Source organism: Rhynchophorus ferrugineus, unplaced genomic scaffold (genome assembly GCF_030347505.1).
Source record: "Rhynchophorus ferrugineus isolate W39M unplaced genomic scaffold, kcgeb_rfMv2 rfM4, whole genome shotgun sequence".
NCBI lineage: Eukaryota > Metazoa > Arthropoda > Insecta > Coleoptera > Curculionidae > Rhynchophorus > Rhynchophorus ferrugineus.
Window position 1 is genome coordinate 13,171,142 of NW_027472583.1, and position 13,859 is coordinate 13,185,000.

Sequence of the window (13,859 nt, forward strand, 5' to 3'; positions counted from 1 at the left end):
TTGGTGAAGCAGCACTGTCTTTTTCTTCAAATCCCTGTCCACTCGGATGACAGAGGATTAGACTTCAGAGTGTTTATTACGCTTGATCATCTTCAAACACTGCTCCAAATCATCAACTCGTCGTTGATTTTGGTCAAAAGTGAGCTCGCGCGGTACCCACTTTGCACAGAGCTTTCTCATACCCAAATATTCGTGAATTATATGATGTACACGTTCAGTTGAAATCTTTATTCTGCTATTTCAATCAATTTCAATTTACGATCATTCAAAGTCATTTTGTCGATTTTTTAAATGTTTTCGTCGGTAAAAACCTCTTTTCGGCGTCCACTGCGTTCATCGTCTTCGGTGCTCGTTTCACCACGTCTAAACTTGGCATACCAATCCTTGATGGTTGATTTTCCTGAAGCAGTGTTCGGAAAATCGACATCAAGCCAAATTTTTGCTTCAACTGTATATTTTCCCTCCAAAACGAAATATTTTATCAACACGCAAAATTCCTTTTAATCAATTTTTTTACAATAACAAAAGTTGCTTCACTCAAAATGCTATAATTCACAAACTAATGCTCCGACAGCTGTCAAATTTATACACGCATCTTTTGAGGGTTAGGGCTCACTAAAAACATATGGATTTAATCCTAGTCACGCCATCTATTTTTCCATTACAATTTTATTACAATTTTTCCTCATGTTTTTATTTCTCCAATGATCCATTTTTACATTTCTAAACATTTCGATATTATATGCTAGCCAAACTATACAGCATTGATTTGAGAACAAGTGGTAAACAGAAGTATGTCTGTGAGTACATAACTATATCTAGTAAGTACTGAATGTGGCAGAACTATACATTCGAGTTACAAGAACGAATACTTAACAATCAAACCAAGCGGTGGCATGCAAGATGATAATATTTTTCAATTAAGGTCGTTAGGGATCTGCCGCGAAAGTTCCATTCTGTTTTAGCTGCTCGACATACACAATGCCTTGGTGATCTCACTATATGCGTGGCAATACTCTATGGTCATGAATACTCCACTTCAGTGGTGATGTGAATAAGTTTGAAATCCTTGGAATTAATGTAGTAAAATCATTTTTCATCGCCTATCACTATACTCCACAGAAATCGCTTCATTTTGCCTGGCAACGAATTTTTTGTCAATTCGTATGGTAACCTTATTTCGTCCTTTTGGAGTCTTTGATGATCTTGACTGCAATTTTTTTCATTTCAAACAACAAAATTAATGGATGTTGAAAATACTATCTTGAGCATTGTATGAATAGCGGCTATATAAACCCCATAACTCAAAAATACTAAATAAAATTTCAGGTCGTGAAATGCCAAACCCACCTAATTTAACAGTTAGGTTAAGTTGTTCAACGCTTGTTTACATTTATACTTCGCATTTTCATCAATAGGTATTGATGGAACTTTCGATACACTGAATTGAAAAAAGAAACAAAACTGGAAACGCCACTGTTTTGTTGTGTTTTGTAAGAAGAAGCTCTTTGCATTTATTTTCGAGGGTAACGGCCTTTCCTCAGGTTCACCGCTCTACAGGAACGACCGTATTTTTTTATTCGCTTGTCTTCCACGGCCTACCCCGACCAGATCTTTGACTCTCGGTTGTTTTCGAACGTTCCACGTTGCAAAATAGCCCGAACGAAAGCAAACCCAGCCGAAAAACACTCGAAACCATTAAATAAACTGTTGGTTTTTTAAAATGGCGTTCGAATTTCATAAACAAATTTCGCGGGTATTATGATCGACAGGTAAAATATTAATGATGCATAAATTTGTCCGCGGCCGGTTGCCAAAAGACAAATTGTGTAACGGTTCAATAGTTAATTGGTTCTTCGGCGTTGGCCAACGGAAGATTTGGACGTTAACAATCGAATAAAAAAGTTACGGTAGCCTTGCGCTTTTCTGGTCTGGTTAGAATTAGTGTCGTTTTCTATTGTCGTTGATAGATCGTTTCATTGACTCGCGGTGGCGATGAAATCGAAATCTGTTTATTATTATGTTGGTCAGTGTGTTTGCTGTATGAGTTCATTTCGACAGATATGTAAAATAGAAATACTTTTCTTGGATTATTGTGGTTTGGAAACGATAAAACGAAAAGTTTCGGAACTCTGAACGACAAGACTAAGTTTCTAAGTTACGTAAGCTTTCATTTTCCCTTTTATTTGATCTGTAGCCACTGATACAATTTATTGAAAATAACAGTGATCTCACGTAGTTAAAGAGAGGCACCATGCTGTCTGAACGCCTGCAAATTTTTTCAAAATATTAATTATAATAACTGCAAACAAGGCTATAAATGGGCTCACGTTGTTTTAACGCTTCTTCCACCGAATAACAGATGTTGTTGAAAAAGCCTGCGAAAGTAAAAAAGTATGCTCAGGTATATTCTTAGATATAGCGCAAACCTTCGATAAGGTTTTTGCATGAAAGCCTTGTTTATAAACTACAGAAAATGTTACCAAAACAACACATAAAATCGTACATTACAACCAGAATGTTTAGAGTCAAACAAGAAGAAGCTTGTTCTATAATAAAAGAAGCTAAATCAGGTGTACCACAAGGAAGTTTACTGGGACCAATACTTTATCTAATCTACACTTGTCACATACCACAAATGGAGAATATGACGATGGCTACATTTGCTGATGATACTGCGATTGTAGCTGTCGGAGACAATTTTTAAGAAACCTTACGAAAACTACAACAGGTAAGTGACAATATAAATAATTGGACACAAGCTTTGGAACATAAGAGTTAATGAAAGTAAATCTGTACATGTGCAGTTCACCTATAAACGGACCGTGCAAGCACCAATAATATCAAATAATACTATCATTCCATATAGTAACAACGCTAAATATCTCGGAATGAAATTTGATGAAAAACTTCCCTGGAAGGAACATATAAAAATGAAAAGAAAAGAACTGGAAATGAAATATAGGAAAATGTACTGGTTACTTGGAAGAAAATCACAGTTATCGGTACATAATAAATTGCTATTATATAATCAAATACTGAAACTTATATGGACATACGGAGTTCATTTATGGGGATGTTCTGCAAAGAGAAACATAAATAAAATACAAATTTTTCAGAACAAAGTCCTGAGAGGTATTGTGGGCGTACCCAATTACTATAGGACTGATTACCTACATCGAGACCTTCAGATATCCACAGTCAGTCAAGAAATTAAGAGAATTGCAAAGGAGCATGAGGAAAGACTCCATTCTCATGAGAATATTGAAGTATTATAGCTTTTGGATACCACCAGAACAGGACACAGACTCAAAAGTATCAAACCATGTGATCTTGTGTAGTGTAGTGAGGTGCATATAATAAAAAAATACAACAGTGATATGTATAAACATAATTTCACCAGAGACTGAGATAGAGCAGATGGGTCCTCCTAATTAGATCTCTAGATTTAATTATCATAAAAACAAATTGTAGGTTAGTCGGAAACAACTAGTAACAATGTAATAATTAAATAATACAAAAATATAATTTTAGTATAATTTCGATTTTATTTAATAACCTTGTAGGTCTACAATACCTCTTATGAACAGTTTGTTCCAAATAAAACACAACCAACATTAAATGTAACATTTTTTAGCGTTTATGTATCACCGTATCTACGGCATTTCCATTCATATAAATCTATCGGATTGATATTAGACTGGTTTTGTTTCAAGGTTAATGTTACGATACACCCAGCACCTTCAGTATTATGGGTTCAGCAAGAAGGAAAAAAAAGAAATTGGAACAAAGAAAGTCCGTGTAATGTTGAACTTTTCAATGTTTTCGAAATATTTTCTATTAAACGCAGCAAGCGTAGATGTGAATATGATTTGATGTAAGCATCTGTTTAGGGTTGGTTGAAATGTTTTAAAAGAACGTCATTGTAATTGACTTTACATGTCTTCCTGGTCTGATGTTTAAATTTTAAACAAATCACTTAGCGTTACGGGTATTTTAAGTACTTTATTATATAGATATTTTATTATTTTGTATAATTTCCCTCAGTTTCATTACACTTATTGGACTGGGCAATTTGTTATAGTAGGGTTAAATCTGGCAAATAACTTCGGCTTTTAAACATTTTTTATCTAATATCATTAGAAGTTCAGTAATTCACTAGAAGTCCAAAAGTTACGGTGATAATTTGACTTTTTTATATATATATTTTAAAGTTTCCTTTTACCAACTATGGGTTTATCTGGACTGAGCCTAAAGTTTAACGTGGGCTCCGAACCACGGTCCTCAGCATTAAGCCTACCGACTGGCGAGTGACTAACTTTAGAAATTATCCTGTAAGACATCCGGTCTTACCCAGCCTGGTTACTGGCGTGACTGGGATCATTTTCCTTGTCGGATTTTACATATTATTATTTTTAAAGTGTTCTTGAGCACACGACTTGTTGGACTTTTACAATTTTTGAATGAAATTTAATTTAATCATGTAATTTTGGTTATGATACTGTGAAAGATGAAATATTAAAATTGCGTGAAATCATACATTATCTTATTCTTAAACTTAACCACTGTGGGTACCAAGCCGGCATCAAACATTTGGCTCTACATTTAAAAACATTGGATTGGAAACAAAATTTACTACATTGGAAATATACATAACTAACATCAAATACTAAGTAGTAGAAAAATAAATACACTTTTAAGTAAAATATATTATCAATGTTTAATGAAAAAAAAATTGAATTTCAAAATATCAAGGTTATGTTTTTCATATCAAATCATATTATAATGATATAATTCAGAAAAACAAATGTGTTACAAATATTCATATAAATCAAAAACAAACCGTAAGTTTTTATTTTTTCGTCATGTAATCTCTTTTCAGTCAATCTGCTTTAAAATAAAAAATAAAGATTTTTTTTATTTTTGAATAAATCGTAGTAGGCCTTAATTTCTTCATTATATTTCCCTTTGGTAGTTCTGCAAAATATATCTCCATTACAGAGCTATGTATACTTGTGTGTTATCTAAATAACATATAATGATCTTTTGGAAGTATCGAAATGGAGATAGCCCACCAACAAAATTCTTTTTGGGAATTACAAGACAGTTATTATGAATCTCAACTCATTGAACAAATTAGAAAAGCCAACGTATTATTCCAAACGCGCTTTACTTGAATGAGTTATTACAATAAATTGATCACCGTGACAATGTTATTAGGTACATTTTAACAATTTTCTTTGCGGTTGCATAAAAGGCTTGATTTGGTTTAAAAACCTTTATTGGTAATCAACGTCTTACACATATTTAGCAGTTAGTAGGTAGTGGTTAATTCTGGATGATCCCAGGCGTCATTCGGTAAACTTCGGCGATTTCCGCCTAATTTTGTGATGTCATTTACGGAGAGTCGAAGGTAGAATTCAACTAACTACCGCAGCCATTTTTATTTTGATAGTTTAATTGTTTATCTAGTATTTAAATTTATTGTAATGTAATTATAATTATGTTTTGTAAAATTAAACCTTTTCTGGTTTATTTTTTCTTGTACTATTGATAAAATGATTATCAGAACAGTAGGGAGTAATTAATAAATGTTGATTTGTAAATATTGTCAAAAAAGCTTTCATAGCAGTTCTAACGTGAAGAGTCATATGACGACATTTCATGCAGCTGCCGGTTTATTCAATTTTAATTTTGATTTTGATAATTGTCATAACTGACCTTGTGAAAGAAAAAGTTCACTTAAATATGAGTCGATATCCTTTTTGCGACCATACCTCATCAAAATCACAGCTTGTAATTCCACAATATTAAAATTGAACAAAAAACAATGAAATTTGACTCATTTGAAGATGGTGAGGTGTGGAAAGATAATATTGAAAGAATAACTAAACCTTCATTTATAAATATTGTGGTTTCTCATTATAGGGTGTAACTAGATCTTAGAATACGAAATGGTGAGAGTGAGAGTCAATAATTTAAATGAATTTAGTTTGTTGAACAGTGTAATCAAATATGATACTGTCGAAGATAGGATAATCCGTTCAATTAATATGTTAACTTTTGAAGTGTGAATAGTTGTATTGATGTATTATTCTGTGATTGGTAACTAGACGTAAAGGGGGCACCATATAAAAAAGTACACCAGAAATACCTCATGGGTAGAGATTGATTGAGTAAGAGCTTCATTTATTATTGTAATGTTTGTGTATTGATAAATAAATTGTACTTGTTATATCACGTATTAGTCATTTCTTTTTATCTTTCTAAATGTATTTTAAAATTAATTTTGTTTATAAAAGTTCTTCTTATTACATTTATTATATTATAGAAGATAAGTTCCTTTCTTTGAGTTTTAAGGAAAATGTAGGTTAATTGTGAATTCGAGAATATATGTTCTATATATACTACACTCTTCTAATATACGCTTAATTTACAAGAACTATAATTTTGGCTTTTAATTGTAATGTTTAATTATTTTTATGATAATTACATATCATTTTATATGACTCTTTTTTTCAATTATCATTTTTTTTAAATTAAGTATGTTTATAACAGATTCGTCACATTACAGTTTTTATACTATATAGGATGAAAATTATTCCAAAAAATAAAAATAACTTGAATTCCCAGGGAAACTAATAGGTTAATTTGTAAATTCGAGATAACTCATTCTATTTATTTAAATTTTTCAAATATACGTAAAATTTCCAAGAACTGGCAACGTCACAAATTTAGATCCTTGTGCGCATGCTGGGATCTTCTAGAATCAGACTCTCGTATCTTAAATAACTGATTACTTTGAATCGAGAGACAAAGCTCATTATGTTCGTTATAATTCCTAACAAATACTTGTAGGTTGGAAGTTTTTCTATGCACGATCGAAATTATAACCACACCCAAAACCCTCCTAGAGTCGCTCTTTTTATTTAACGTTTTGATTAATTTATTCAACTACGCTTGCAGTACGCCTTACAATTTAGTTCTGTGCATGAACTTTAATTTCGAAGACTGTAAGTCTATTGTATTCTGAAGGACCAATAATTCAATTAGTTGTTTATTTCGATAGTGTTTACAAAAAAAACCGTTTTATTTCAGACAAATATTAATGAAAGTGTTTTGGTTTATTTTTGAATCAGGGTTCCTTGATTTTTTCTAGTAGTAGGAAATGTGTTGTGTGTATAAGCTGCAATTAATTTTTATCAATTACCCGTAATTTTTTATTGTCCAACTTTTCACGTTTCTTAATTATTTCTTTGTATGCTATTGTTGGGCTTAGCCTCAGGGGAGAACATAATAAACTGTGTGGTATTTTTGCACTGTCACCGATTCCTTGACGAGTTACTTTTAAAGTAATGGATGTCGTCTATTCTTGATTTCAATTTTGATACCTGCTTTGATGTTCATGAATAATGACTCCATAACTGTTCAAATGTATTATATGTCTTAAATAGTTATGTTTAGTAGCACAATTGTTAATTTATTATTCGAAATTTTTAAAAATGTTTAGTACACTTCTAATATAAAAATTAATTTATGACTATTGTTCTTTTGTGCTGAATTAAATATACATGGAGGACTTGAGCTAACGATAAGAGTATACAAGTTCGTCGGGTTTGATTTACTTAAATCTTCTGATTTCCAGTATATTTTTCTTTATATAAGCTGTACTGATTCCACGTTGCTGTTATTTACTACCATTATTTCATGTTTTCTACTACTATCAGTTCGTCATTGGTTACGTAGCGATAAACACTGGTAATTAATCAAAGATCTTTGTTTTGTCAGCGTCCTAGAAGAAGTTAAGAGTATCTTCCGACTAATCAGTACAGTTGATTGATTTTGACTCTAATTTTACTAGACACGGATAGTAGTAAATTACTGATACTTATCCTGCTCATGTTTCGTAGTAGACTCTTCATAATGTGTTTAACTATAACCTTTTGCATATATAATTAATTAGATTTGTTGTAGAATTGCGATTGCAGAAAAAAATATATTGCTCAACTACACTGAAACTAATCTACTAGTCACGTAGCGCAAAGTGGAAAGATCAATATTTGAATTGAGTTTGAAAGACCACGTTACCAACTAGGAACTAAGAAAAAAGCCGAAGTTGCGAATGTTATACAGTAAATAGTTAAAAACGTATTGGATCGGGCGCGTAAAAAGGATTAATGTACAAAAAGGTTGTAGAGTAGAGGCCAAGCAAAATCGAGGCACCACCAATTTGGGTATATTGGCGCCATAAGAAGATCTGCAGGAAATTGGGCCTAAGTAATGCTATAAAAATCACAGTAGGAAGCCATAAAAGTGCCCCATAGTGGGCATAAGGAAAGGATTGAAGGTGATAATGACGATTATTCTATCTAGACTCTTATAATTTTATTTTAAATTAAGATGATTTTGTAACAGCAAAAGGGTTGGTAATAAAATGTTATGGTTTATAATTAATTATTTAATTTCGATATTATTTTTATTCATTTAAAAATTAAAGCTCATTAAAGCTTCTTTGTAAGGTTTTTGTATTATATACTTTCGCTTAAGTAAAGCAAGATTTATGAGTATATGAATGTTGTTCATAATGTCGTCACTGTATGTATTAAGGGTAAAAATTCCAAAATAATTTTTATTTAATTTAAATTAAATACATTAGAACTTCCCTGCTCAGTCTGTTCTCTCTCTCTCACTTTTTGACGAGACACTAAAGAGGTGTCTGGTTGCGCATTACGCCAACACTTATCCTATTCATTAATTGTGCTCGTTTTTTTTTTCATATCACCTACTTTAATCATTTTAGTTATTGACAGTAGAGTGCCTAATTAATATGATTATGATGATGATGATGATAATGAACAATGATTTCCAATGTGGTTCTAAATCTTCCTTCAATCACGATCTCCTTCACACGTTATTGTTGTGTATCATTCACTTATCGTAATCACCACTAGTTTCAAAAATTACTGTTTAATTACATTTTGCATTGTTAATTTTTGTGGAATCCATGTATCGACCTTCTTTTATTAATCTAGTGTAATGTACACGGTTTAAAGCAGTTTTATGAACCACGTTTAACTTTGTAGCCGTGTATTAATGATATTTTAAAAATTTCAATTTCGTCGACTTTTTCTTAGTCAGGGTGGCTGACTGGCCACGACGAGGTTTATAATTAACCATCACCATAAACGCCACACAAATTTCGATGAGCCAGCACTACAATATTTCCTTTATAAAATTAGCAACTAAATGGCCTGACTGAATGACTATTTTGCCTCACACTTCTATTTCAGATTTGATCTCCAAAATAGCGGTACGACTTCAATTAACTGATCCCAATATATCAATATTAATTCCATTTGCATAAAACTAATTGTTTTTTGATGTCTTCTGATCGGATTGTTAAAAGGAATTAAAAATGCATTATTTTAATAACTACAGAAAAGTTTTAGACAGAACATTGGAAACCATTTGGAATAACAGCTATACAGGTAGTATAACACGTGGCATATTGTTTCAAATTTGATACAGTTCTACTCACTTATATGTTCTCCTGATCAAATTTTTGATAGATCCTTTTTAAATTAATGCTTATTTAAATGAAATATTCATTTGTAATAATTATAATTTGACAATAAGAAACAATAAGAAAAATTTTAAATGTTGGGCTTTTTAATGATGACAAATTTGTTAAATAAAAGTTGTTTCAAAGAAATGTTGACTGGGCTAGGAATGATAAATATAATGCGGAAGATTTCTTTAAACACTTAAAAATCGTATTTAATCCGTACCCGTCTGAAATATCCGCAACAGAAGAAAATAACATAGTTGACTTTCTTAACACTCCGTTTCAAATGAATCTGCCACATCAGAAATTTACTGTTAAGGGAGTAAAATAAACAATACTTAAAGAAATCAATGATAAAAAAGCTACCGCTTTTGACCTAATTATTACTGGAAGAGTCTTGAAAGAGCTCTTAGGAAAGTGCATCAAAATAATAAGATTCATGTTTAATGCCATGCTAAGACTTAATTATTTTCCTAGTACTTAGAAAGTGGCTCAAATCATTAAACACGGAAAAATCAGAACCTGTCATCTCAAAACTTTTCGAAAAACTATACATTAAGAGATAATCGCAGTGGAGAGAAAAATTATTCCAGACTCAGAAAACAGCTTAGGCTTAAACTAAACCAAATGTATTGGCCGATAGGGATTAAATCTAAATCAAGGCTTAGACCTATCTGGACCTAGGGTATTGAACTGTGGGGTACTACTAGCAAATGTAACATAGATATCTTCCAGAGGTTCCAGAATAAAGTATTGCGAGTCATCGTCGATGCCCCATATTACGTGTCCAACGAATTGATTCAACGCGATGTCCCCTTAGAACAGATAACGAGTGACTCGAAGTGCTAGTGCGAAGTACTCTGAAAAACTATTAGTGCATTCCAATGCACTCGCCAAGCAATTAAATGTGTGCGATGACAGTGAAGTGCGTAGGTTCAAACGCAAACTACCATACGAACTGATCAATAGACACATAGAGTGAGATTTAATAATTTCTAGAATAATTAGAACTATCTAGAATAAGATTTAGATTATAAGTTGTACAGGAGATCACTTACTGAAATGATCTTCTACATGTTGGGATGGTTATATTATATAACGGGAATCATACAATAATACTTATTGCCCACGGGCAGATTGTTGACGTTCTAAGAGATTAATAAAAAAATATTGAAATATTCAAAACATGGAATAGCGGTTAACTTTAGCTACATATTTTATATTATTTTAATAATTTCACTATTTTGACTTCGACATCCCTCAGCATTTGTCGTTTACTTCACGCTGTAGCTGAAATAAAACCAAAACTGATTCATTGTTCGTATTCTATACATGACATTAAGCGTTGTTTTTTTCATTATGACCTAAGCACTATCTAAATATAACACCGCCTTTATAACCCAGATTTACACCCAGGTACTGCAGCCAAATTGTCGTTCACCTTGCCCTTGCAATTATTCCTTCTTGTTCTGACTCAGCCAACAACTTTTTGCATCTAAGCTTCACGTACCAGAGTAAAATGCAATGGTAAAAGCGCAGATAAAAAGAGATCGCCATTCTCAGCCCATTATTTTTACATAAGGCTCTGAAGCGAATGGTTCATTATCCCGTCTAGTTTTTATATTTGTTTAGTTTTAACGGTTGATTTGATTTGTATTGTTGGTCGTTTTTTGTCGTAGATTTTCTTTTCGACAGTGAAGGGAAACAAATTAGGAGAATTCAATCGACTTTCGCCGATTTATCGATGCCTGATTGGAGATTATCATGCTTGCGTCTTGATCCATGAATTTTTTAATGAAATTAAATGAGGATGTCGCGAATTGGGGTCGACTGTATCTGTTTTTGTTATAGTTTAACTATATTTTACTTTCATGATATTTTTGATCTTCTATGGACCTTTAATTTAATTAATTTGCTAAAAGACTATCGATATTATCTTCATTCTTATTATTAATCACTCTAGAATAGTATTAAAAATTATTTTGGGAAAACATTTGTACATTTTTGTAGTTTCTTTTTCGATTGTTAATAAAATATTGTACAGTTTCTCACAATGTGAATAGGTGGTGGTAATAAATATTAAGAAATCATATGATGCTATAGTTGTAAAATACACATCATGCAGTACCACGTATCGTTTCGAAACCGAATTTAATGAAGCAAATGACTTTATCTTCTCGAATAAGGTGAAGTATTATATTTATGGTTTTTAAGGTTGATAAATAACTATATCTACAATGAACCATGTGAAGTCGATTTTTTATCTAAAGATGTCAGATCTTCTACATTTTCAAAATAAGAATAACAATAAACCTCTAGGAAATCTATGTAAAAACTAGGTAATTCATATCTTTCTCCGAGAAGATATCTTCCAATTACCTAATGTCACGAGGCTGTTGTGTATCTCGAATTTATATTTAAAAAAAGCACTTGAAGCCATATATTTAGTAAAAATATTTTATATACATAAATTAAGTGGTTTTTGAGAAAAAAAATGGCAGATTTTAAAACGCTTTAAACAATATATATTAAACATTTATTTGGCTTTGTGTGTGTGTGTGTGTGTCAATCAACGCATCCGCTCATTTTATCTTCTATATAGTTCATGGACTGGGTGGTGCCTAAACATTTTTTATTCACCCATTGTCTTTTCTCTTATAACTGATGTGTCCTAGTCATTTTTATATTATTACCTTCAGTAGTTTGATAAGAATAACTTGTAATATACTATATTTAGAGAAATAGAACATTCAGTAAGGAAAGTCACACCTTTTGTTATTTGAATTTAATTAGATATAATAACTACAAATACTGGATATTCTTTATTAGAATTAATTTGTTAACAATCAATGTTATATTGGTTTAAAATATGAAGCAGTTACAGTTTTGTCCACATTTTAATTAGATATAATAACTATTTGGGAAAAGTTAACGTACAGTCAAATCTACAAATACTGGCCATTCTTTATTAGAATTAATTTGTTAATAATCAATGTTGTATTGGTTCAAAATATGAAGCAGTTACAGTTTTGTCGACATTTTAGAGAAACTTTTCATTAACTGATGGCTTAAACATTAAAAATTGATAAAATTAGACTGCTTTGATTAACATTGACACCAGTCCTTATTGAAAGTACTGATGTCAATGATTGAAAATTATATTATATATATTTTTTAATTTTACGTATATACACTTGCTCTAATTTTTTTATATTTTTATATATATTTTTAGCTTATTATGTTCGTTTTATTGTTTTTATAGTTTATTTTTAATTATACTATCTATATGTATAAAAATAATGTATTTTATGTCAAACTTCAAACACATTATTATCAGTCACTAAATAATACAATTGTATTGAAGTGAGTAAAATTATAAATAAATAAAATAAATTTGTCATATTTTATTTCGATTTTAAAGGCTCTATAAAGATACCTGTTAAAATGGCATGAATTGTTGCATAATAACAAAACTATTTTAAATATAGCTCACATTCATAAGAATCAAATATCTAAAAATAATTAAAAACGCATTTCTTTCGCATAATAATTACTTATTAAGCGATCAAAACAAGTTCGGAGTAAAAGTTGACGTCTCAATTTAGAATCGCGTCGGCTGTTTATTAATCTCTGTTCGATTTTTGTTTAATATTACTGAGGAAATATCGCAATCGTTCTGTGTGTGTCTATTTGTATGCATAGTACTGTGTAAAAGCCCAAGCATGTCACTAGTAGTAAAATTTTATACAAGATCGGAATAATTGAATATTAGATGCAGAAAAATTTTGTTGGAACATTTGTGGTTGAAAAGAGAATTGTCATATATATCCATATATTATATATCTAATATATATATATATATATATATATATATATATATATATATATATATATATATATATATATATAACCATTACAAAATCAAAATTGGTAATATCGAATTTAAAAGAATTTGTTCTTGACATGAATAAACACGTACCTTTTAAAGGTATTTCTAAATCAAAACAAGTCTTTAAAAAAATTAGGGGAATTCATTTTATAGCTTTCTCTTAAGACGACTAATATATATTGTTACTTGAACGATTTTTCGCGTATTCTCAAAATTATGAACACTAAAGTGTACTACTTACCACCTTCATCTTTGGTAGTGTCGGCGGACGCCAGATTCACATAAAATAAAAGTCCAACTATCAGTGAAAACTTCATCTTGGGTACCGATATTCAACGAGGAATTGTTTACGAACGAAATGGTTGTTTACGACAAGAAAAACGGCGCTGTGTGTGGCTGGTACTA

At 31.1% G+C, this 13,859-nt stretch overlaps 1 protein-coding gene across 1 annotated transcript in view; it reads right to left on the reverse strand.

Annotated features, from left to right (window-relative positions):
• Positions 1-13,859, reverse strand: part of LOC143196101 (uncharacterized) — a 96,783-nt gene that overhangs the window by 82,691 nt on the left and 233 nt on the right. The window contains exon 1 of the mRNA XM_076403704.1: positions 13,699-13,859. This exon is cut by the window's right edge and continues 233 nt beyond it. Within this exon, the coding sequence (XP_076259819.1) occupies positions 13,699-13,771 (73 nt within the window). The 5' untranslated portion in view covers positions 13,772-13,859. The remainder of the gene's footprint in view (positions 1-13,698) is intronic.